General features: G+C 34.7%; 1 protein-coding gene across 4 annotated transcripts in view; it reads left to right on the forward strand.

The window, feature by feature from the left end:
• Window positions 1-24814, forward strand: part of CCSER1 (coiled-coil serine rich protein 1) — a 1384598-nt gene that overhangs the window by 745269 nt on the left and 614515 nt on the right. The window contains exon 10 of one of the 4 annotated variants that reach the window (XM_032332895.1): window positions 5026-6758. The exons of 2 other annotated variants lie outside the window; for them this stretch is intronic. In XM_032332895.1, coding sequence (XP_032188786.1) covers window positions 5026-5085 — 60 coding nt within the window. In that variant the 3' untranslated portion in view covers window positions 5086-6758. Of the gene's footprint in view, window positions 1-5025; window positions 6759-24814 lie in introns of those variants that run through there. One more of the 4 variants, XM_032332896.1, reaches the window with a different exon arrangement.

The raw sequence follows: 24814 nt of genomic DNA on the forward strand, positions 1-24814 counted from the left end.
CTAGAGACAACCAAATTGGAGGTAAAAATTGAAGAGAGCCGTTTGGTGGCCATCATTCCTCTAAGCTTAACATACATGGCAAGATGGTGTTAAAATAAAAATCATCTTTTAATCATGGATTTCTGGCTGTATTCCTTCCACTTACTGAGAATTCAGCCCAGTAGACTCTTTGGTGGGGAATTCCCATCATACACAAATTTAGCACAATACAACCCACACATATACACCAAAACAGATTTGTTCCAAATCCAAATAAACCCATGGTTTTTAAGTCCCTTTTAGTTTCTCTCCAAAGCCGTGCCTTCCTAATGGGAAAAGCATAGGCAATGAAACAAAACCACACGGTACTTCACAAATGAGAAACTTGCAACAGTGTGTACTCCAATGGACTTACCTAGTCCAGAAGCTCATCAGCTTGTCCCAAATGCTCCTTTCCTCTTCAGTCAAACCAAAAAGCAAAACTGGTAGTTAGCTGCAGTTGGGAATCAGCCCAGAGTTTCCCCAAGACAGAAACAATTTCAGAAGCTGTGGGCCCTTTCCCTCTGGCTTTCTCCCAAGGCCAACTAGCCCTGAGCTGCTAATCCATGTCATCCAGCGTTCTAGCTCTGCAAACAAACTAGTAAACCCTAGCATGCTGCAGTGGCCAACGACTTCATCCACCCAATGACAGATGAGCCCTGGCACTGCCACAGCAAACCACTCTGCCTTGGGATTCCCAGGGATTCTGCCACAGGGATGCTGGCTCACCAAAATTTGTCATCAAAACCCAAGTTCAGCAGCATCTCTGGAAAGGCCAAAACTTGAAAGTGTGATTGGAGAGGAATATGAGCTTTATTTAGGAGGCTGATCATCTGGGGAGAAGGTGTACTCTTGTCGAAAGGGAAAGGCCAACTTCAAGGTTTCTGCCTGGGCCAGGGATTTTTAAAGGGGTTTAGGGCCATTAATCAGTGAAGGGGATGCGGTGCTCTGTAGTATTTCTTGAATATGTACAGACTCAATGGTACCAGGTATAGAGAGGTTTTCCCAGTGCTCAGAGGTTGTGCAAGGGGGTCTGGTTTCCGTTTTGCAATGTGCAGAAGTGCTCTGCTCTTTCTAGCAAAGAATGCATGATCTATTGATATACAAAGAGTGGTTAGTTAATCATATGAGCTAAGGGTATATGCTAAAGTTTAAATATGACTAAGTTGGCCCAGGGGCCTGAAGGAGTTTCATAAATTAATGTTTTTTACTTAATAATTTAAGTACTGGATATCATTCTATCATATGAACATTTTAAACATTTTTTACATTTCTTTTTCATTCTTTTTTTTCCTTTTAAGGAACAGCATTTTCACATGGAACAATTTCCTATCAAGGGGAATTTTGAAAAATCAAAATTTCAATAAATTGGAAATTTTTGAGGAACTAAAGCAGTAATAAGATACTTTGTTCTTAAATATAATTATTAAAAATACTGAATATTGGAGGTTTTTTCCCTCAAATTTGACAGCATATTGAATTCATTGTATTTTAAAACCTAAGATGGTAATCTGTTTTGTAAATGATTGTCTTAATTTACAATTATCTCCAGGGTAGTTAATCATAAAAAAGAATTGCGTCTTTCAAGTTTCTTTTCTTATTACATTGTAGTCATGGGGAAACATTTATCCTCATTAGTTGAGCTTTTGTATTTCCTTGCAGTCCTCTCCATGTTCTAGTGGCAAAAAATGACAGAGAACTGGGGCTTTTTGTCCTCGCCACGTGATGAGAACAACAATATTGTAAACTTTAATGGCAAGCAAAATGTTAGTATCATATATTTTAGCAACATTTATGTCTCTGAACATGTTCAACCTATTAAAATATTTTTCCTTTCATTTTACTAACTTTTTTGGAAATTGAAAGGTAGATCTGGGTTAGAATTTTATTAAAAATGTGAACGTTGGGAGGCTTAAAATACACTGGAAAACAGAATTCCAGGTTTATAAAATACAAAAATATAACAGTATATTCCCTCTGTCTTTTCACATTCATTCAACTAGCATTTGGGTAACAAGTACTGAAATGTTTGTTAGTCTTAGTGATTCTGCAAATTTTTTTTCTTTTTTAAACATGTTTGGGTGGCAGATAAAGATCTACTTCTGTGTTCAACATCTACTTATAGTCCTGTGGTTCCTTTCATCTCAAGTTACTTCACCCTTATCATTTATACTGTTATTAAAAAAATAAAAATTAAAAAGTGGTATCCTAGGCACTGAGATTGTAGCAGTGAACAGGAGATAGACAAATGTTAAAAAACAAAATTCAGGGGCACCTCGGTGGCTCAGTGGGTTAAGGCCTCTGCCTTCAGCTCAGGTCATGATCTCAGGGTCCTGGGATGGAGCCCCGCATGGGGCTCTCTGCTCAGCGGGGGGGCTGCTTCCTCCTTTCTCTCTGCCTGCCTCTTTGCCTACTTGTGATCTGTCAAATAAATAAATAAAATCTTAAAAAAAACCCACAAAATTCAGTACAGTAAGTCTGAAAATCTAATTGGCTTTATTCAGTGATTCATTAATCAAGCAGTATCCCATCTACCAAAGAGAATGGAATTCTGAAAAGCTGTACTAATAGTAGAAGGCTTTTGTAGGTAGAACTGAAAGTGGTGGACAAGGAAGTTTTAGCTAAAGAAAAGAAAAAATGTATTGGGCAAGGTCACCTTCCCTTGGGGGAATAGAACGGGGTCTTGTCTTGCAGACTACCTCACTAATGCAGATCATCAGGACATTCCAGAGTGATCTTTTGGGAAAATTCCACTGTCCAGTGAGGTGAAATTAGGTTAGCTATTAAATTCTAGTGGAACTTCGGAAAAGTGACTCCATTTGGGGGCCTGTTAAATTTCTTCATAAACCTCATATTCTAGTGATAAAATAGACAATACATTAGAAATTATAGAACTAAGAGAATTTCACACAGTGATGAGGGTCATGAGGTAAAAAAGCAAAAAGACAGGATGAGGCAATGAATCAGGTGAAGAGGAGAGTTTATGTCTGGAAAAGACTCATCAGGGAAGACCTTTCTTTCTGAATGTGTTGTCTTTGAGCTATAATCTGAGTGAAGGTCAGCTGTTCACCAGACTGAAACAAGCATCTTGACAGGGGGGGAGTCAGAATTTGAAAAATAGTCAAAGTGGGCGCCTGCGTGGCTCAGTGGGTTAAGCCGCTGCCTTCGGCTCAGGTCATGATCTCAGGGTCCTGAGATCGAGGCCCGCATCGGGCTCTCTGCTCAGCAGGAGCCTGCTTCCCTCTCTCTCTCTCTGCCTGCCTCTGTCTGCTTGTGATCTCTCTCTGTCAAATAAATAAATAAAATCTTTAAAAAAAAAAAAAAAAGAAAAGAAAAATAGTCAGAGTTCCAATGCTGCTTGCTGGTCTGACACTTCCTCAGTTTGGTTTTCATCTTGTCTTCCTCCTTACATGCTCTACACATTCTCGTGTATATTAACATCACAAATAAATCTGCAAAACAAACAAAAACCACACACATACCCTCCTTACATTGTGTTACATTTCTACTTTAAACCACTCTCTCTTAATGAGTCACTAAGGCTTAAAAGAGCCTTAAAATTCCCCTTCCTCAAGCCAGCACCGGAAGCTGCTGAAATTTCACTGTTTCCTATTTATGTTGCAAATATAAACATTTTATTACACATAAACTCTGCCCATGCAAATTGTTATTTCTTGCCTCTGTTGTTTAGAGTTCTGTTTTTAACCATTTTATCTGGAATACCCTTTCCCCGGTAATATATCTCTTTTCCAGCCTTGCTCCAATTTCATACCCTTAATTTGACTACCCAACCAGGGGTTGGTGGGGTTTTGAAATATAGGATAGGTTTGGTGGGGTGAGGTCCAGAGAGGATGACCAAGAAAGAATTCTTGGGTTGTCGTTGGTGTAAAATGGTGGCTTATCCCCGTGGGCAGGAAGAGCTGCTGCACTGGCATCTTGATGAGTGGTGATTATATACTCTAGACTTGAGGGAAATAAGGAAAAGGGAAGCTTCAAAAGAACTTCCCTTTGTTAAAGACGACTGATGTACACAATACTGGAGGCCTTGCCATTGTCAAGTTAAGGTTGTTTTCCCATCTAGCAAGGTATTAACAGTTAGTTGGAAGATTCCTGGAAGAATGTCACACATGTCCCACCTAGGAGTTGGGGGCGCGTAGGGGGAGTTGCAGGGTGTCAGTTTATGCTTTGTCTTCAGCTAGGCTTCTGCTCCCTCGTCAGGGGTGATTTCTCTTTCTGTAGAATTATGTCAGCAGTTAGTTATCAAGGCTGTATAACTTACTGTCTTGTAGTTGTTAATATAAATTCTCATCTAACCTTTATTGTCATATATCAATCTTGTAGCATGGCTTATCTTTTTTATATTCATTTATATCTAACTAAATTCTACATACCTTAGGGGCAGGTGTATTCTATACTTCTTGGATTATGTATTTCTTTTTTTTATACATATTATCTGCACAATAAGTTATTTTTTTCTTTTTTGAAAGTGAAAGATTATGAGATACTTTAATTTCCATCACTTAAAACTACAATAAATCATAGAAGTTAAAACTAGTAATTGCTACATATGAAATGGTTGGAGTTTTGTGTTTAGGACTTTGGGTGGTGACTATGCTCTAGAAATATATCAGGAGAAACATGTGAGATTTACCTATTACTTAATTACCTAGTTTTCTTTAACTCATTTCATTTGAAAGATACATAAAAGAAAAATTTGTTGTAAAACTTTTTTTTAACTCACGAAACCAAAGGAAACCATTACATTTTTCCAATTGATCTTCCCTCTTTTACCTCACATAAAATGTATTTAATTGGAAACCTGTAAGCATTACTAATAAATATCAATAAGTTTTAATAGGAATTTTGACTTAGAAAATCACAAATTTAAAAGTTCTCGGTCTGTGTTTTTTAGGTGCTTTACATGTTTTAAATCTTCATATGAAATTTCATTTCATTTCATTGATTTGATGTCATTCATTTATTTACTTTTGTTTTCTTCTTTTCAAGGCCCTGTGGAATCCTACATGCACTGAAGGTTTATTTAAACCAGTATATATTTCAACTTAGGTGAATTGTTTGACCATAAGCAATGTATCACCAATCTGTGACATATTTAATATTAAATAAAATCAGTTTTCCATCATTCCATATGTTAGCTATTTCTCAGAGTATGTAATACAGAAATGTTTCCATTCCAAATATTTCACACTTTTTGCATTTGTACACAATTGCACAAAAAAATGATAGATGAAGATTGAGCTCAAATATTCCCACCTTATTTTTACTCTATTTTGACAACAAAAAAGACTTATTTAAAAATTATCTCTATATGCAAGCTATTTCTCAATGTAACATTCCACTTGGCAGTGCACATTTTTTGTTCCGCCTTGTCATCCATATCCTTTGTCTCTGTGGTAATAGTCTTCATTTAATTTCACCACATATTCTGTGCACATGAAGTAAGTTTGAAGACAGTGCTAGTTTCTCCTACCTGAGGGGGACAGTTCCTTCTGAAGAACTAAATTATGTCTGTTTTTCTTGTATTGAGATCAAAAGATGAAAGCGGTATGTCTTCAAATGAAATATATAATGAAGAGTCTTCTTCCAACTACAGAAAGTCAAGAAAGTATATTTATATCTCTAAACATGTAAAGAAAGTGTATTGGCTACTGACTGGCCTCCTATGAAAGAAGTTTCTTGAGCTGAATCATAAAAGAACACTTGTCTCCTGGACTTGGCATCGCTGTGTGATTTCTGTATGTCCCCATTTGTTGCCTTTCTGTAATAGCTCCCTTTAATTATTAAATGGCTGGGTGGCAACCAGGCACTCTTGAATATTGTAGTGTATTACAAGTGTAAGTGACACAGCCCAGAAGTGGGTCACTGTTGTGGGCAGGGTGCACGGCCAACAGAAGAGTCACGGAGCTAAGGAGAAGAAAGCAGGTTTTATGGAGTTCTCTATATTTTGCAAACAGGCAATGAAATAATTATAATTGTAGTAACATTCAGATTTATGTTATAAAATTTCTTAAATTATTCAAGTCATTATGTAATACAATATGAATGATCAAATGCTGGGTTTAAACCATGGTGTTAAAATAAAATTATAAATCTATTTATTTATATGAAAACATTGTATGTGTCCTTGTTGACTTTGCCCTTCAATGCATCCTTTTATCGTATGATACAAAACATTTTGTTTCTCTAACAGTTTTCTATAGTTTATTTTGTAATCCTGTTCTTATCTCTTTCTTTTTATGGTCTTATTTTATATTTGAAATCTTTAAATGTAGATAAGGTAAGACACTCCATCACCCACAATAAGGCACTAACCTGGTAAAGATTCTTATCAATTTGAATGGTCAATACCACTTTACAGAAGAAGAAGGAATTTAATTAACACTATTTTGACTAAGATGCAAAGAAAAAAAAAACTTGTATTATGAATTGGACTAAGTCAATAAAGAAAGGCACTTTTTTCCTTAAAGCAATGTAACAGAAACTGTCAATACAGACAAAAAAAGCCCACTTACCTCAAAATGGTACAATTTCATGATTGTTTTTTAACATCAGTGAGACAGTTCAGTGCTGCTTCCTTAGAAACCATTCTCTCTCACTCTTCTTTTTAAAGGAACTTGGGCAGAATATATATCAATGAACATGTTTCGGTTTAATAGTTTTCTTTCATGAGGAAATGTGTTCAGACTTTCTCACATGTTTATTAAATAATTTGACCATTTAACTATTAAAATGTATTTATTTGATTACATTGAAAGTGAATTAAAAAAAAATAAAGGAGGTATTGTCATTGTTTTTAGAAAAGTGTGCAAGAACCATTGTAATTACTGTACTGTATTCCGGGGTGTTACAAAGCAAGGTTGATAGTTGATAGTAGGCATCAGAGTATATCTGACAGTTGCAAATAATGCAACTTCAGTGGTTATTGCTGAAAGGAAGCATTATATTTTACTATGATTCCTTTGTGTTTCTCTGAAATACTCTAACAGTCACTAACTCAAATAAGATAATATTTATTTTCCTAATAAGGATATTGGGATTTGAAGAGGTTAAGTGCCCTTTTTAGGTTCATCTTCTATAACAATATCAGCGTCCTACATTGTGGTCAGTGTTCCACATCAAAGTCAGGATTTTGTTTCATTTTTCTGATTTTAGAGTGTGATTGAACAATGGCAAGACTCAATACAAATGATAATCTGGATTATACATATATATAGATAATTATATATTGTATATACATAACATGTTTTTAAACGTTGAATTTCTTGAAAATCTGCGTTATGGATTGGGGTAATTGTGATGATAAAGATTTACTATGTGACTACCTAATTCTCTAAGATGTATAACCTATGAGCCAAGAAAATAATTTTATAATACAATTCTTTATTCAAATACAGAGAAGGACTTGGAAGGGAAATTATGACCACTTTTGCTGGATATTTTAATGATTATTAACATACATTGTCTGTGGTTTATATCATAAATATTTAATTTGTCATGTTCTGTAATATGCACATGTTAAATGTTCTTATTTATTCATATTGAAAAATATAGGCACTTACTCCCAGCTAGATTTTTGACATATAGTTGTTTTTATTTTTTAATGAAAAGCCTAAAATAGGGCACCTGGGTGGCTCAGGTGGTTAAGCCTCTGCGTTTGGCTCAGGTCATGGTCCCTGAGTCCTGAGATCAAGTTCCTCTCTCATCAGGCTCCGTGCTATACAGGGAGCCTGCTTCTCCCTCTGCCTTTCTCTGTCTCTCACGAATAAATAAAATATTAAAAATTTTTTTTTAAAAAGCTTAAAATAAGTGTATGTTATTATACATAAAAGGTTTTGTTATAACACACATAACTTCCTTGCTAGAGTTTTTGAAATGGTATAATTTTTTGAAATTTCCTAAATTTGATCAATTTGATATTTTAAATGGCTATTTATTTAGAAAACAAAATATACTGTCTTTTCCATATTTAATTTGCTGCTGCTGGTGGGAATGTCCAAATTTAACAGAAAGATGTTTGCATTGTTGCTGTATTTTGTGCCTGTTTGTCCTTATAGGAAATCCAAATATAGTTCTGTGCTGCCTTAACATATTTTTGTCTTGAAATATAGTTGATACACAATGTTACATTAGTTTCAGGTATACAGCTTTGTAATTTAACAACTCTGTATGTTATGCTGTGCTCACCACAACTATAGCTACGGTCCGTTCCGGTCTGTCAACATACAATGCTATTATAATACTATTGACTGCTTCCTTATTCCAGTAACATATTCATTCCAAAACTGAAAGTCTGTATCTCCCCCTGCCCTTCACCCATTTTGTCCTTCCCCCACACCCCTCCCCTCTGGTAACCATCAGTTCTCTGTTTTTATGGGTCTGTTTCTGCTTTGTGTTTGTGTATTCATTTGTTTTGTTTTTTTAGATTCTACATATAAATGAAATTATATGGTATTTGATTATCTTTGTCTGACCTATTTCATTTACTATAGTATGTTCCAGGTCTGTCTGTGTTGTCACAAATAGCAAGATCCCATTCTTTTTTATGGCTGAGTAATAATCCTCTGTGTGTAGGTGGGGGGCACATCTTCTTTCTTCGTGAATCTATTGACAGATACCAGGTTGCTTCCATATCATGGATATGGTAAACAATGCAGCAGTAAACATAGGGTTGCATATATCTTTTTGAATTAATGTTTTTGTTTTCTTTGGGTAAATACCCAGTAGTGGAATTACTGGGTCATAAGGTATTTCTCTTATTTTATTATTTTATTTTATTAATTTTATCTTATTTTTAGCATCGATAACATACTGTTACAGTAGTTTCAGGTATAAACTTCTATTTTTAATATTTTGAGGTCCATACTGTTTTCCACAGTGGCCACACCAAATTACATTCCCACCAACATGCATAAGGGTTCCTTTTCTTCCACATCCTCACCAACACTTGGTATTTCTTGTCTTTTTGATTCTAACCATTCTGGCGATAGGAGATAATATCTCAGTGTGGTTTTGATTTGCATTTCCATGATTAATGATATTGGACATTTTTTTCCCCCTGTCTGTTGCCCATCTGTATGTTTCCTTTGGAAAAATGTCAAGTCCTCTGACTTTTTAAATTGGATTATTCGGAGTTTTTTGGTGTTGAGTTGTTTAAGTTCTTTACATAGTGTGGATATTAGCCTCTTATTGGATATACTATTTATGAAAATCTTCTACCATTAAGTAGATTACATTTTCATTTTGTTGATGGTTTCTTTTGCTGTGCAAAAACTATTTTATACAGTCCCAGTAGTTCATTTTTGCTTTTGTTTCTCTTACTTAAGGAAACATATCCAGAAAAATATTTGAATGGCTGATGTCCAGGAAACAATTGCCTATATTTCTTCTTGGTATTTTATGTTTTCACATCTCATATTTAGGTCTTTAATTGATTTGAGTTTATTTTATTGATTTTAAGATTTTATTTTTAAATAATGTCCACATCCAATGTCAGGCTGTAACTCACAACCCTGAGATCAAGTGTTGCATGCTCTACTGACTGAACTAGACATGCAACCCCATTTGGAGTTTATTTTTTGTATGTGATGTAAGAAAGTCCAGTTTCTTCGTACATGGAGCTGTCCATTTTTTTCAACATCATTTATTGAGACACTGTCTTTTTCCTATTGTATGTTCTTTCCTCCTTTCCAATTATTATTGACTAATTGGCCATCTAAGCATGGTTTTATTTCTGGGTTCTGTTCTGTTGATTAATGTGTCTGTTTTTGTGCTAGTGCCATACTGTTTTGATTATTACAGCTGTGTATATCTTAAAATCTGGAATTGTGATGTCTCCAGTTTTGTTCTTCTTTTTCAGGATTGCTTTGGTTATTCAAGGTCCTTTGTGGTTTCATACAGATATTAGGATTATTCTATTTCTGTGAAAAATTCTGTTGGTATTTGATTACAGTGAACTGTAAGACTGGTTTGGTTAGTATAGATATCCTAACAATAGTAATCCTTCCAATCTGTGAGAATGGTATATCTTTTTATTTTGTTTTTATGTGATCTTCCACTGCTTTCTTCAGTATTTTATAATTTTCAGAGTATAGATCTTTCACCTCCTTGGTTCGATTTATTCTAGATAATTTATTCTTTTTGGTGCAATTCTAAATGGAATTGTTTTCGTAATTTTCTTAATTTCTCTTTCTCTTACTTTGTTGTTACTATATAGAAATGCAGCTGATATCTGTGTATTTGTGTCCTTCAACTTTACTGATTTCATCTATTATTTCTAGTAGATTTTTGTGTAGTCTTTAGAGTTTTGTATGTATAGTATCATGTCATCTACAATTAGTTCAACTTTTTCTTATCAACGTGGATGTCTTTTATTTATTTATTTTTTCTTAGATTTTATTTATTTGGCAGAGATCACAGGCAGGCAGAGAGGCAGGCAGAGAGAGAGGAGGAAGCAGGCTCCCTGCTGAGCAGAGAGCCCCATGCCGGGCTTATTCCCAGGACCCTGAGATCATGACCTGAGCCGAAGGCAGAGGCTAACCCACCAAGCCACAGGTGCCCCAAACATGGATCTCTTTTAGTTCTTTTGGTTGTCTAATTGCTGTGGCTAGGACTTCTAATACTATGTAAATAAAAGATGGGAAGAGTGGACATCCTTGTTTTGTTTCTGATTAGAGAGAAAAATTTCTCAGCTTCTCACCATTAAGTATGAGATTAGCTGCTTGTGTTTTACATATGGCTTTCATTATGTTGACATGTGTTCCCTCTAAATCCAATTCTTAATCATGACTAGATGTTGAATTTTGTCTAATGCTTTTTCTGCATCTACTGAGATGATCATATTATTTTTATCCTTCATTCTGGTGATGTGGTGAATCATGTTAATTGATTTATAAATATTAAATCATCCTTGGATTTCTGGAATAAATCCTATTTGATTATGGTAAATGAGTTGAATTCATATATTGTTGAATGTGATTTGCCAATATTTTGAGGATGATTTTTGCATCTGTGGTTTGGTGTGAGGATAATGCTGACTTCATAGAATGTATTTGGAAGCTTTCCTTCTTCCAGTTTTTGGAATAGTTTGAGTAGAAATTGTTACTGATTCTTCTTTGTGTTTGGTGTAGAATTCACCTGTGGATTCATCTGGTCTTAGATTTCTATTTGTTGGTAGTTTTTTGATGACCACATCAGTTCCATTACTAATAATTGGTCTGTTCAGATTTTCTATTTCTTTCTGATTTAGTTTAGAAGATTGTGTTTTTCTAGTAATTTTTCCATTTTTTTCTAATTTGCTTAGTTTTGTGGTGTGTAACTTTTCCCTGTATTCTCTTAAAATCCTTTATATTTCTAATGGTGTCAGTTGTTACTTCTCTTTTATTTCTGATTTTATTTATTTGAACTCTTTTTTTTTTCCCCCTTAATGGGTCCGGCTAAATGTTTGTTTGTTTTGTTTATCTATTCAAAGAACGAGCACTTAGTTTTATTGATCATTCATTCACTCATTCATTTCTATTTCATTCATTTCTGTTCTGATTTTTATTATTCCCTTCCTTCTACTGTTCTTGGGCTTTTTCTTTTTCCTTCTTCTAGTTCCTTCAGATTACGTTACTTATATGAAATTTTTCTCATTCTTTCTGGTAGACCTCTCTTACTATAAATATTCCTCTTAGAACTGCTTTTGCTACATTTCAAAGATTTTGGACCATTGTATTTTTATTTTCATTTGTTTCTATGTATTCTTTTTATTTCTTCCTGGTTTCTTTGTTGACCTCTTGGTTGTTCAGTATTATGTTGTTTAGCTTCCACTTGTTTTTTTTCCAATTTTTTTTTCTTCTGATTAATTTCTTGTTTCATCTCATTGTGGCTGGAAAAGGTGGGTGATGCAACTTTAATCTTCTTAAATTTATTGAGACTTTTTATGTGGCCTAACGTGTAATCTATTTGGAGAATGTTCTATATGCACTTGAAAAGAATGTGTATTCTGCTTTTGGGGATAGAATGATCTGTACATATCTGTTAAGTCCATCTGGTCTAATGTATCATTCAGAGACACTGTTTCCTTTTTGGGTTTCTGTCTGGATTATATATACATTGATATAAGTCAGATGTTAAAGCTCCATGTGTAGTTGTCCCTTATGAAGATGATGTATGCCTTTTAGACTTTGACTAACTGCCAGAGTTGTGATTGACATGGGCTGGTGTCCCAAGGCACTCTGTGCTGGGGCTGCCCTGGTTCCATGGCCAGAGCTGATGTGGGCATGAGATGGGACAGTCTCTAGGATCTCTGTGTAAAAAGTATCCTGAGAGGACAGCCAAAGCTGAGGTGAGCATGGACCAAAATGGTCCCTGGGTTCTCAGTTTAGTGGGAGCCTGGTAAGATAACTGAAGCAGAAGTATTTGCAAGATGGAGTGTCCAAGGATGCTGAGTGCAGGGGACACATTGGTGAGGCATCTGGAGCCAAAGTAGGTGTGAACCAAGAGGTCCTAGGGTACTCTATGCTGGGGGTGCCCTAGCAAGCTGTCTGGATCTGGATCTAAAGTGGTGTAGGCCTGGAGTGGTTCATAGTGCTCTGCAACTGTGTCACCTCCATGTGATGGCTGGCGTGAGTGCTGAATGTATCCCTGTGTCTGCCACACTGGGGCTGCCTTGGTGGGACAGCTGGAGCTGGTGTGGTCTAAGGGCCCAGGGCTCATGGAGGTGGGAGGCTAGCTAGAGTGCCCAGACCATACTCCTGTCCATACTGTCAAGGTGGAACATAAACCATGGTGCCTACCAGCTCTCCCAAACCAGAGAGAGTTCCAACAGTTCCCCCTCCATTTGGCATGGTTCTGGAGTTAGTTCTTCTCTCTATATTCTAGCTGGGTTTTGTTTGTTTGTTTGTTTGTTTGTTTTTCTGTGCCCCAGGGTATGTGGGGCTAGTGGGCTAGGGGCCTCAGTCTTGCTAGGTGGCAGCTGAGTATGGTGCCTGGACCCTGCTCCCATCTGCACTATCAAGGCATAGGAGGAATGTAAGCCATAATGTTCCAGCAGCTCCCCCTCTATTTGCTGGAGTTCTCAGCCTGCATATTTTACATCCTAGTTGCTCTTTTAAACTATGGCCTTTTTTTCTGTGCCCCAGGACAGACAAATCTGTTCCAATCCCCTCAGTAGTACCCTCCCCACTGCATTTCAGAGGGTTGGGGGTGGGAGTTTCCTTACTTACCATGTCTTTCTTTCTCCTGCCATTCTGTGTGTGGTCATCTGTTGTGCACAAGCTGTTCAGTCAGCCCTCAGTTCTTCTGGAGGAATTGCTCAATAAATGGGCCTAGATTTGGTGTATTTGTGGACAAAGTGAGTTCAGGGTCTCCTATGTTGCCATCTTATACTTCTTAACATCTTACATATGATTTCTATTTCTAAAATAATAAATCTGTCTTGGTGCTTTTTTTTTTTTTTGGTAATAGTAATCACCATTATGATACAGTGGTAACTTTAAAAAAAACTATAGCAAACTAACTCATATTTTCAAACATACAAAAATTCATTTGCTTTGGTTGAAACAATGGTAGATTGACACATATCCTCTATTGAGAAAAGCTGTTATTTTTTATAACCGCTCTTATAACAATAAGCATTAAGAACTGTTAGAATGTTGTAAGCCTTCCAAGTGATGTCTGTTAGATATCTGAATTTGTATAATAAGTGTGTAACATTAATTGCATTGAATAAGAGTAGGATAGGCCATAAATAAGGGGAAAAGACCAAGATGTAAGCATCTTCCTTATTTTTTACCTCAAACCAAACATCCTGAGTATATTTATTGGCTATTCTCTTCTATTTTGTGAACACTTTTCTCTGCTTGTCTGTTTTCCTCTATGAATGCTATATGTTTTTTGCACATATCGGAAATAATGAACAGGAGGCTCAAATGATATTTTCTGGTGACTGTTTTTAGTGTCTGAAAGATAGTCACTGAATGTTTATTTTATAAACATCATGGTTCATTTATATACACATGCATATATGAAATGAGGAATCTCTAATTTTAAAGTTACCTTTTCCAAAAAGGAACTTGACAAGATGAAGGCAATTCGTAGGTTGCATAAACATTCCTGAGGGAGAAGTGCTTCTTGAGTCCAGGGAACATCAGTAATGAATGAATGCTGAGTGGATACTGATGGAAGAAAGCAATTGTTGCAACAACAGTAAAATCATTGTAAAATCTTTTCTCTAAGAATTTTTTTTTAAGTTTTTATTTTTTCTTTTCCTTTCTTTTTTTCTTTTTCTCTCTCCCTCTTTCTTTCAAGATTCGGGGGATGAAAGAAATCTTCTCCCCGCCCCCCATAAAGAAAAACTGCCAATAACTTAAACTTTGATAAACAGTCTGGAAGTTTTGTGTACTAACCAGTTTTGGTATAGTGATCATTGAGAGTGAATAAATATTGTGTCAAGTTCTGCTCACATTTTTCATGGAACTTTATTCTTCATAGAGCTGGCAAGATTTCTGACCTGAAAAGAGATTTATTTCTACCCTTTCCACTAAGGTTAGCAGAGTAAACTTGAAAGAATAACTAACTTCACTTAGCAATAAATTTTCTACACAAATTTTAATTTTCTTTACCTCATGGTTTGTATATGTTTTAAGAAGTTACTGTGCCATTATAGATCTAGGGTTCAATTTAAATTTGAGTACAGTTTTTATATAATTTTATGATTTATGTTGTTTGGGATCTCTATCATCTGATTACCATTTGTTTGTAGCTATATGAATTTTAAGAATAGGACCCTGAAAATTAATGATGAGTCTCTTGAAAGCTACCCCATCCATTTCAGTAATGTAAATACAACACAAGTAAACACTGATATATATGTAAACAAATATTAAATATTGTTTTTTGAATGCTTCATTACCAGAATGTAAGGAAAACCCAAGAAACCTTTTTTATTAATTAGTTATAAAAAAAGCATCCAGTAGAATGTCATGTAGATTTTATACATGAGAAAGTTTTTTATTGATTTTTAATGAAAAAGAATATTTGATATCTGATAAGTTACTACAAAGGATCAGATTCTCCAGTTAGACTCACACAAATCATAGATCTTACCTAATATCAGGCTTTACTGATAACTTCAAAGGTTTTGGCAATCAGGTGCAGATTAAAGAGGAACAGGCCTGGGATACTGAGGGCAGCTCTTCAAACTCTTTTATCCTGCACTGAATACCTACTCTCTGGTCCAGAATAGTATAGATCGGATATCCAAGTGAGGTTTTGTGGAGTTACTTACACAGCAGAAAGAATGTTTCATCCATGAAATATCTTCATTTTATATTCCAACAATGAACAATTTATATTCCAACAATTTTTCAAAGGGAGCCATGTTCATAAATCCAAAGATTTTTATGTTTATTTTTCAAATCGATCCTTAATCAGGGACAGCTATTAAAATTTCCATAGTTAAGGGTCCTTCTCCTAGCAAGCATTATTACTTTATTTTCTTAGAGATCTAGTTTCATATCCGTGAGTTCAGACAGAGTTATGTCCCTTCTTTCCCTTCCCTGGAGAAAAGTCAGTTGCTTGAGTTCCTCCTTCTCACCTGTTTTCTATTTCCACCATGTACTGAGAAGGATACTCTATTGGAATAGACTGGTAAACCCAGTCTCCCAGATTTTTCATTTCTCATTAATTGTTAAAAAAAAAATGCTTTTTAAGAAAAAGGTTTTCTGGGCGCCTGGGTGGCTCAGTGGGTTAAGCCGCTGCCTTCGGCTCAGGTCATGATCTCAGGGTCCTGGGATCGAGGCCCGCATTGGGCTCTCTGCTCAGCGGGGAGCCTGTTTCCTCCTCTCTCTCTCTCTGCCTGCCTCTCTGCCTGCTTGTGATTTCTCTCTGTCAAATAAATAAATAAAATCTTAAAAAAAAAAAAAAAAAAAAAAAAGAAAAAGGTTTTCTGACTGAGATTGCAGTTATTTTTTTTTCTTCTTCAGTGTTTGGAATGTTCCCAAATACAGTTTGAGGGAAGAGAGAGAAGATTGCTTTGCTTTTCTTGAAGGTTAACTGCTTCCTTTTATTTTTCACTTAAGGCAAATTTTCAGGAATTACAATTTTTGAAAGTCAAGAATTTCATGATTGAAGAAAAAAAAAGTAAAATCCCTTTAGAAAGATAACATTTGTAATGTGTGTAAACTAGACTAAAAAAACAAAAACAAAAATAATTTTGAAAAAAGTTTTCTGGATATATGGTATAATACACTATATAAGAAAAGAGCCAGTTATTTAAATTCACATATCATATTTAAAATTATAAATATTTACTTGTTTTATTGTTTGGTTCCATTTGCTATTTATATAAAATTACTCATACTAGAGCAATGATTAGAATAGAGTACATTGTTTCCTTGTTTTCTTCTTCTAGTTACACTGTATATACTTTATTACATATCTTACTGAGTATAAAATACCTGGTTTTAAGATATTTTGGATGTTGGTTTATTTCTGTAAAATGTCTGTTCTTTTTATACTTCATTTCCCCCACTTAGTGTCATCAAAAGTACAGTAGAAAAATTCCCATAAGAGAAAACACATATTAGAAAAACTGAATCTAACATTTTCAGCCTGATTTGTATGTTTTCCTGCTGTCTCACAAACAGACTGTGTCATTACTACCCTCAAGTCTCAGTGCCTTTACTCACATAAGTCCCTTAACTAGTGGAGCTATTTCTTCTCTCTTGCCTGTTCTAATGATGAGGAACACAGGTTTCATATTCCCCATTCCACCCCAACATATTACCTGGCTTCTTTAAGTATAAGTGAACTCCATCTTCTTTAAAGCACTCTGTAGTTCAATAATGGCTAACATTTTTGGCTCTCACTACATGTCAAGTGCTGTTCTAACAGCTTTACATATCTTAAATATTTTAATCCTCACAGCAGTCTCTGAGCTAGCTACTCTTGTACCCAAGCAAGAAAACTGAAATATAGGAAATTAAGTAACTCGCCCAAATCACACTACTAGAAAGCTGCTAGGCTGCATTTCAGCATGGATCCTCTGGACCCAGAGCCTGCGCTTTAAAGCACACTTCTCTGTAAACTTGTAGGTGATTCATGGAATACTTGAATTTATCTGTGGTTATTTCATGTGTGCTACTCTTACCACCCCAACTGAGATATTAGCTCTTTGAAATTTAGAACTTGTCGTATAGGGTTGATCAATTCTCTTTAAAGACGGTAGAGGGGTGGGGAATGGTTAGAAGTAATTTAATTCAACCTCCTTGCTTCACAGATTTATTGAAGTAATTTAACAGTAATGGATTCAAAAAGTTTACTTACTTGTCCAAAATCATGACAGAAAATTTATTGGGGCATAGACTGAAGTGCTATTTTGTTTGTACTGTTTTTGTTGTGTGCTTTGTGTTACTTTGTTTTAACAGAGCAAAGGCAGGCCAGCCTACATTCAGAATTGAAATACAACTTCTCATGGACCTAAGACAGTATACTAAAGAGAGTTGTATTCATATTCTTTGTTCTGTAAGGCTGAACAACTATCTAGACTTTTGAGAGCTGGACATCAGTAAGCTTTAACCCAGTAAATTTCAAGGTAGCAAAAGTGTTGGAAAACTGTATCAAGGATTGGAAAGCTGAAGGGCCCAAAGCTGCCTCCCAGCTGCAGTACTAGTCTTCAGAATCTTACCCACAATACTTTCTATTACTCATGCCAAGTGTACTTGTGCTACTCTCACTGGGAATGTGCTGTACACTCACACCAGGGTAAAATAAGTATTTTCTAAATGATGAGCATTAATAGTATTGGTATCACTGCTTTCATATTATTTTCACTCTTTATCAAAATTAAAAGAAATAGAACTGTGCGGGTCAGTCGGTTAATCATCTGCCTTCTGTTTGGGTCATGATCCCAGGTTCCTAGGGTCCAGCTGGAGTTGGGCTCCTTGCTTAGCAGAGAGTCTGCTTTGCCCTCTGTTGCTCCCCCCACTCATGTTCTCACTCTGTCAAATAAATAATAAAATCTTTAAGAAATTAGAAGAAATAATACTATAAATCATATATTTTGTTTAATAGGGAGATAGCACATACTCATCATTCTGGGGTATGATGCTTCTAAAAAAAACCACTAAAATTCTAATGAGGTAGATTTTGCATTGGATTTTTACAGTTATGAATTATCATAGTGTTACACTTACAAGCAAATGCAAAGTCCTATAGTTCCTCTAGGTGGCAAGAATAATGGCTAATATTTATTAGATGCTACTACATGCTAAGTAAACTTTTTTTTTTTAAAAGATTTTATTTATTTATTTGGCAGACAGAAATCATAAGTAGGCAGAGAGACAGGCAGAGAGAGAGAGGGGGGTAAGCAGGCACCCTTTCGAGCAGGGAGCCCGATGTGGGGCTCGATCCCAGGACTCTGGGATCATGACCTGAGCTGAAGGCAGAGGCTTTAACCCACTGAGCCCCCCAGGCGCCCCACTAAGTAAACTTTTAAGTGTTATGTGTGTGTTGATTCATGTAATGTTAAATAAAAACAAGATAGATTCTATTATTCTCATTTTACAGAAGAGGAAATTAAGGCATAGCAAGTTGACATAAAGTGCTCACATGGTGACAAAGCTGGGATATGAAAACAAGCAGTCTTGATGCCAGAATTTACACCCTTAATCACTATACTGTATGGTTCCCCAAATAGAAATAGACTGAATCCATGGTTATGCTGCAGAAACAAGAGTTCCCAAATTTTAGTAACTTTAACATCATCTATTGATAGATGGATTGTCGTTTATGCTATACATATATTGCTGGCCAGTAGGCACCCACCTTCTCTTTAACCCTGTAACACTCAGGTTGATGGAATATTCTTTATCTTTTTAGGTTATATTGCAGCCTTTGAGGGAAAGAAAGTGAGTCACAAATTGTACATTAGATCTTAAATTTCCATTGAGTGGCTCATAACATTTGTCACATTTTATTGGTCAAAACAAAAATGAGTCATATGGTCCTCGGTAAGGGGACAGCGAGGGCCTACCAGCCATATGCCCAGAAGTGGGAAAACCATGAAAAATGGACAAACACCACAAATGCCAGTTATTGTATTTTTTTCTGAATTAATATGCTTTTAATTAAAATTGAAAAGTTGCCATTTGGCAAATATGCTGGCATAAAAATCTTTTGATTCCATCAGTTTTTGAGAAAAAACTAATTTAAAATTTTATAAGCCTGGAAGTGAGTACCTTCTCTTTAAAATGTCATGTGTACATAATGCTATCTCAATTTTTAACATATAATATAAACATAGTACACCATTCTTCAGTTATGTTTCAGTCACTCTACTAGTTTTTCAAACATTTCTATTTTTATAAAAATATTTCTGCTCATAATCAAGTCTACTGAATTGCCCAGGATTTGCTGATGTTATCTCAGTCTTATTTCAGCTTACTTTAACTTTTTTTAAGATAAATGATCATACCCTTATCTATAATAGAGTTTTTATTTAAGGTACTTGACTGTATATTTCTAAGTATTATTATTGTACTTGTCAGAAAAATTCATGGTGACAGTGTTATTCTAACGTTTTTTAGCCATTTACCTCCTTATAACCTTATCATTAGGCACATTTTTCTTCTATAAATATCTCTAGAGATTTTAAGTGACAAGTATAACATTTTAAATTTGGAACAAAATGACTTTCTTGTACCCAAACAATATGTTACGCTTGATCCAGAAATAGATAACTTGCACCAACCAAAACAAATAGATTTCATGTAAGTTTTTCTCCCTTCTAATTTAATGTTAAAGTCTTCCTGTATTATCTCCTAAATCATGTATTATATTTTCAACCTTTATGATATAAAAATATGGTCACATTCAATTCCCAAAGTACACAATTTACATTATTGTATTTAATGAGAAAATTGTCTACTAGAATTTTAATTTGTAAGCAAATCAAGCTTTACCTTTCTTTCTTTCTTTATTTTTTTACTCGAGTATAAAGTGACATCCTTAGCATTAATTACTTCCGGTCCATTATTTGCTGATTCTACTATACTAATTGATTCAAACAATTTGCCTTATAAATAAAACAGGTCAACATTTATTACATCAGTATGATAGTTAACATTACCAAAGCTATCACTTACTTTTACTTTAGTCTAAATATAATTACAATATATATGTATATATATTAAATTGGGGTTCTCATGTTTTTAGGCTGATATTTTAAAAATTTACTATCAGAATATAGAAAATAATTATGTAAGTTAGAAAAAGTATTAATCAAAATGTTAGAAAAACATTTTTTGTTCTCAACATATTATTCTCATTTATACTTTTTAAATGTTTATACAGGATGAAAAAAATTGTAAATACTAGAAGTACTTTCAGCCTCTGTTTTACTGTCACAATTTCAAATCTTATAATAGGATTTTAACTATACCAATTAAAAAATATATTAATTCTCATTACTCATCAGTAATTACTTTTCCAAGTTTTAAAACATAGATTTTTATATTCATAAGCAATTTTTATGCATTGGAAATGTCAAAAAAACAAAAAACCACCAAATCAATAAACAGTATTCAGCAAGAGTTTATTGTGCACATATGAACAGTTTGCACACCGAGAGCCTCAAAATTCAAAGACTCCTGTGTAGCTCAGTGGCACAAAGTTATAGGATGGCTTAGAAGTGAAAATGAAGTTGTTTACCTTTTACAAGGATTGGTTATTACAATAACAGTTTCCAGATGGCAGGGGATTGGTGGAGTATTTCATACAATTTTTAGGAAGGTGACTTAACATTTCTTTTATAATTGTCCAAGGCATTTACAAGAAATAACCTAGGTTAAATTTCACTCATGTTTATGAAGTAAGATAGATTTAGTTCTGCTTGTGTGGCTTAAATGGTTTTGTCCACTCCAGGAATTCTCAAGTCTAGTTTCCATTTTATTTAATTTTAACTGAAAAAAAAAAAAAAGTAGAGTTAGGTGAAATACTTAGAATATTGGATTGGGTATAAGTTTGATGAAAAACCATATAATACCACATACCAACCAGTCACAAACGAGTAGGTACTGTCAGAATACATAGGTATAGTCACAGTGCCTTTTGGTGTTATAATAATTACAATAACAAAAGTGTCCAATGTGATATGTGATCATTTCAGATAATTTGAGATCTTCTATCAGGTTATTAATTTTTAGGATTATTTTACAGATTTTTGTAGAGGAAGAGAAGGAATGCTAATTTACGTAGTACCTCCAAGTACCAGGTACAGGCACACTTAGTGCTTTTCAATATGTTCTGTTTACTTTTCTATATTCTTTTATTTCTATATGCAAGAAACATATTTTATGTCTGTTTATTTGAGCAACTATCCTGCATAGGAACCAGCTTAACCCTTTTAGTCCCATCAAGTATTTAAAAATGACTTCAAGTTTAATAAGAATAAAGCAATCATAAAATATGACTGAATGAGTAAAAAGTACACAAATAAGTAAATATTTAACTTGAAGGAATATCAAATTCCCAGAATGGCAAAATATGGTAACTAGTAAAAAATCAGAAAACACTGTGGTAAATAGAAGAAGGATATGGTCATGAGTATTGTCACACGGGGTCAGAGGCAGCACTATCAGTACCCAAATAATAGTTAAATATCTTCCTTCAGTTATATGTTTAGTCCTCATGTGATATATTCAGAAAAACAAATCAGTACAGTGCAGTAAAGTAAATGCCATGCATTTCATACATTTGTTTATTTGGCAAAATACATAATGAGTTATGTTCTATGCCAGTTGCCTGTGTAGGTGCTGGGCTTACGCAATAAACATAACAACTGTGATTTCCACTGTCTGGCATTTTCATCTCATTTAGTATCCATAATAACTAAGTAGCAGGCTCTATCATTGTTCCTACTCTACAGACACAACCATGGACGTTTAGAGAAGAAAAATAACTGACATGATTTCACAGTAAGTACTCAGTGTCCCCTATATTATTAGTCTGACAATAGAGATGAAGCCCATTATCATCACACCACACCTTTCCAACAGGTAGAATGTTAGAAGAGTAATTACCTAAAAAGTGCAGAAAGGCAGGGATGATGCTTTTGTTTCACTGAGAGACCATTTGCTAGTCCCCACTAACACTATATTTTAATAAAAAAAAAATAAAATGACATAGGCAAAAGACATTGATAACATTTTGTTGTATTATGTTCTGGATTAAGGCCTCAAAGATTGATTTAGTTTGAATTTCCTTTTATCATAGCACATCTACATTTCCGAGAAATCACACTGAGCTTTTTATATATATATGTTTTTTTTTCCCCTGACATTAACTTAACTTGATGGAGACTAAAATGTATTTTTATGATCAACTACATCTACTGGTAACAACCCTAATGAACAAAACTGAATTATGGAGCTGCATTCTAATATCATAACCTACTAATCAAATCTAGAAATTTAAAAAAAGAAAGGATGTTAAGTTAACACAGATTTAGCCATCTGATTCAGAAAGGCAAGGTAGAAGTCATCTCTCTTCTTTGTACAAGCTTTTGTAAAACTGTAGAGCAAGGGGCATATTTATAGCCCTTTAACAAGCATGCATGGTAATTAAAAACAGCGAGTTTCTGCCTGCATAGACTGGTTGTTGGGTTGGGAGATAACCACTTTTAGCTGACTCCAGGGTACTCTTGAAAGCAGTATGATTGCGCTGTGGAGTCTCTATTTGTTTATCCTACACGTAATTGAAACAGAGCTGACATGCTACTCTGGTGACCTCTTCTGCCCTACTCTTTTAGGAAACCATATGTTACATTTCAAGTTTCATAAATGTGGTTATCATTGTTCATCACAAACAAGTATGAGGTCTCTCATTATCATTGACTTTCACTCAGTAATCATTTATTGGCTATCTCCTCTGCACCCAGGATAGGCACTTCTGTAAGCAGAGTTAGAGGGAGTATAAAACCAGAAATTTCACTAAGGATGATAATAGATTAATGGGAGGAATTATAAATGTCATCTTACTAGAAAGTCCCTGAGTAGGATTTCTTAGGAACACTGACATCATGAATCCTAATGGCTTACCACCTAACTTCAAAGGGTCAATGAACTAATGTGTTATTTCTCAATAGTTCTAGAGTTGTTTACTTAGTAAAGTATAAAAGGAAATGACAGTGTGACCTTACGACTTAGCTTCTGGTCTGCTAGCACTCTTGTCAAAGAAGAGGTAATAAAATTTACTTTTTAAAATAAAATAAAAAGGTTTTATTTATTTATTTGAGAGAGAGAGAAAGCAGCAATGGTGGGGAGAAGCAGGGGGACAAGCAGACTCCCAGCTGAGCACAGAGCCCTACTCAAGGCTCAGTTCCATGACCGGAGATCATAACCAGAGCTGAAATTAAGAGACTGATGCTTAACCAACTGAGCCACTCAGGCACCCCTAAAATTTACTTTTATAAAAAGTACTCAGTAATTTAAAAGTTTGTCAAGGAATTCTTTTGAGAAGAGAATTCATATGCTATGAAGAGCATATTCCTTTTTTCAATAGAGAAAGTGTTAGAAAGTAAAGGATATTTTTAGTTATTTTTCTTCGTTTTATAAAATAGAGTACTGAAGGTGGGGGTGAATTGTTCTTTCTCTGTAACTTGTCATAAAATCTACTGTCAACATATTCTATATTCTAACAAGATTCGTTAGAAATCGAATACAGTTTTAAAAAGTAAGAAATATATTTTGTAAATATTAATGAAGAAATATTGTAAAAAGCCACATTTTATTAAATTTTGGTATATCCTGAAAGAGAAATAGAATTTGATAACTGGCTTCCTATAGGCACATTTAGAGGCTTTTAGTGAGCATGGATAATTGTAATTTTTATTATGAAGGCTTTCTAAATCTGTTATTTTGGTTTTTAGTATTGCAAGTATAAGTTAGATTTTCTGAGGAGGAAATATTAAAGTTATTATTACATATGAACTCTGATGTTTAAGCTAACTTTTCTAGTCATAGTAGGATAATTCTCTAGGGTTTCTCTCGTTAATTTTACACACACACACATTCATATATATATATATGTATATATATGTTTAATATGGTTACAGATATTTTTTCTTTTATGGATAGGTATTATATTTACACTTAACTATGCCAGTTTTTTGTAGGTAAATGCCTATAAAGATAGATTTGTATTGGCTCTTTTTTTTTTTTTTTTTTTTTTGTTCTTCACTGAATAAATCATAGTACAGGTTTCAGTGAATTGTTTGGACCTACAAACCTTCAAATAAAAAGGAGAATCCCTAAAAAAAGAAACCAACAACAAAAAACTCTTATCATCTCTAAATCCATAAAACTTTTACTTTTCCAGTAATCTCCTTAGCAATATGAGAGTTCTGTAGAATTGCCATAACATGGGAGGTTATTGGGATGCCTGGGTGGCTCAGTTGGTTGGACGACTGCCTTCGGCTCAGGTCATGATCCTGGAGTCCCGGGATCGAGTCCCGCATCGGGCTCCCAGCTCCATGGGGAGTCTGCTTCTCCCTCTGACCTTCTCCTCGTTCATGCTCTCACTGTCTCTCTCTCAAGTAAATAAATAAAATCTTTAAAAAAAAAAAACATGGGAGGTTATTAATTTTTTTCTTTAATTGCATTTTATGCTGCTTCTCAGAAAAGTCCTATGTACCCCCTATAAAGTTAGCCAATTAGTGAAAAATTTGTTAATGTTTATTGATAAATCCTTCCACTAAGTCATGAATTTTGTAACACTTCCCTCTAGTAATAACATT

The sequence above is a fragment of the Mustela erminea genome, chromosome 2, assembly GCF_009829155.1.
Source record: "Mustela erminea isolate mMusErm1 chromosome 2, mMusErm1.Pri, whole genome shotgun sequence".
Lineage (NCBI taxonomy): Eukaryota > Metazoa > Chordata > Mammalia > Carnivora > Mustelidae > Mustela > Mustela erminea.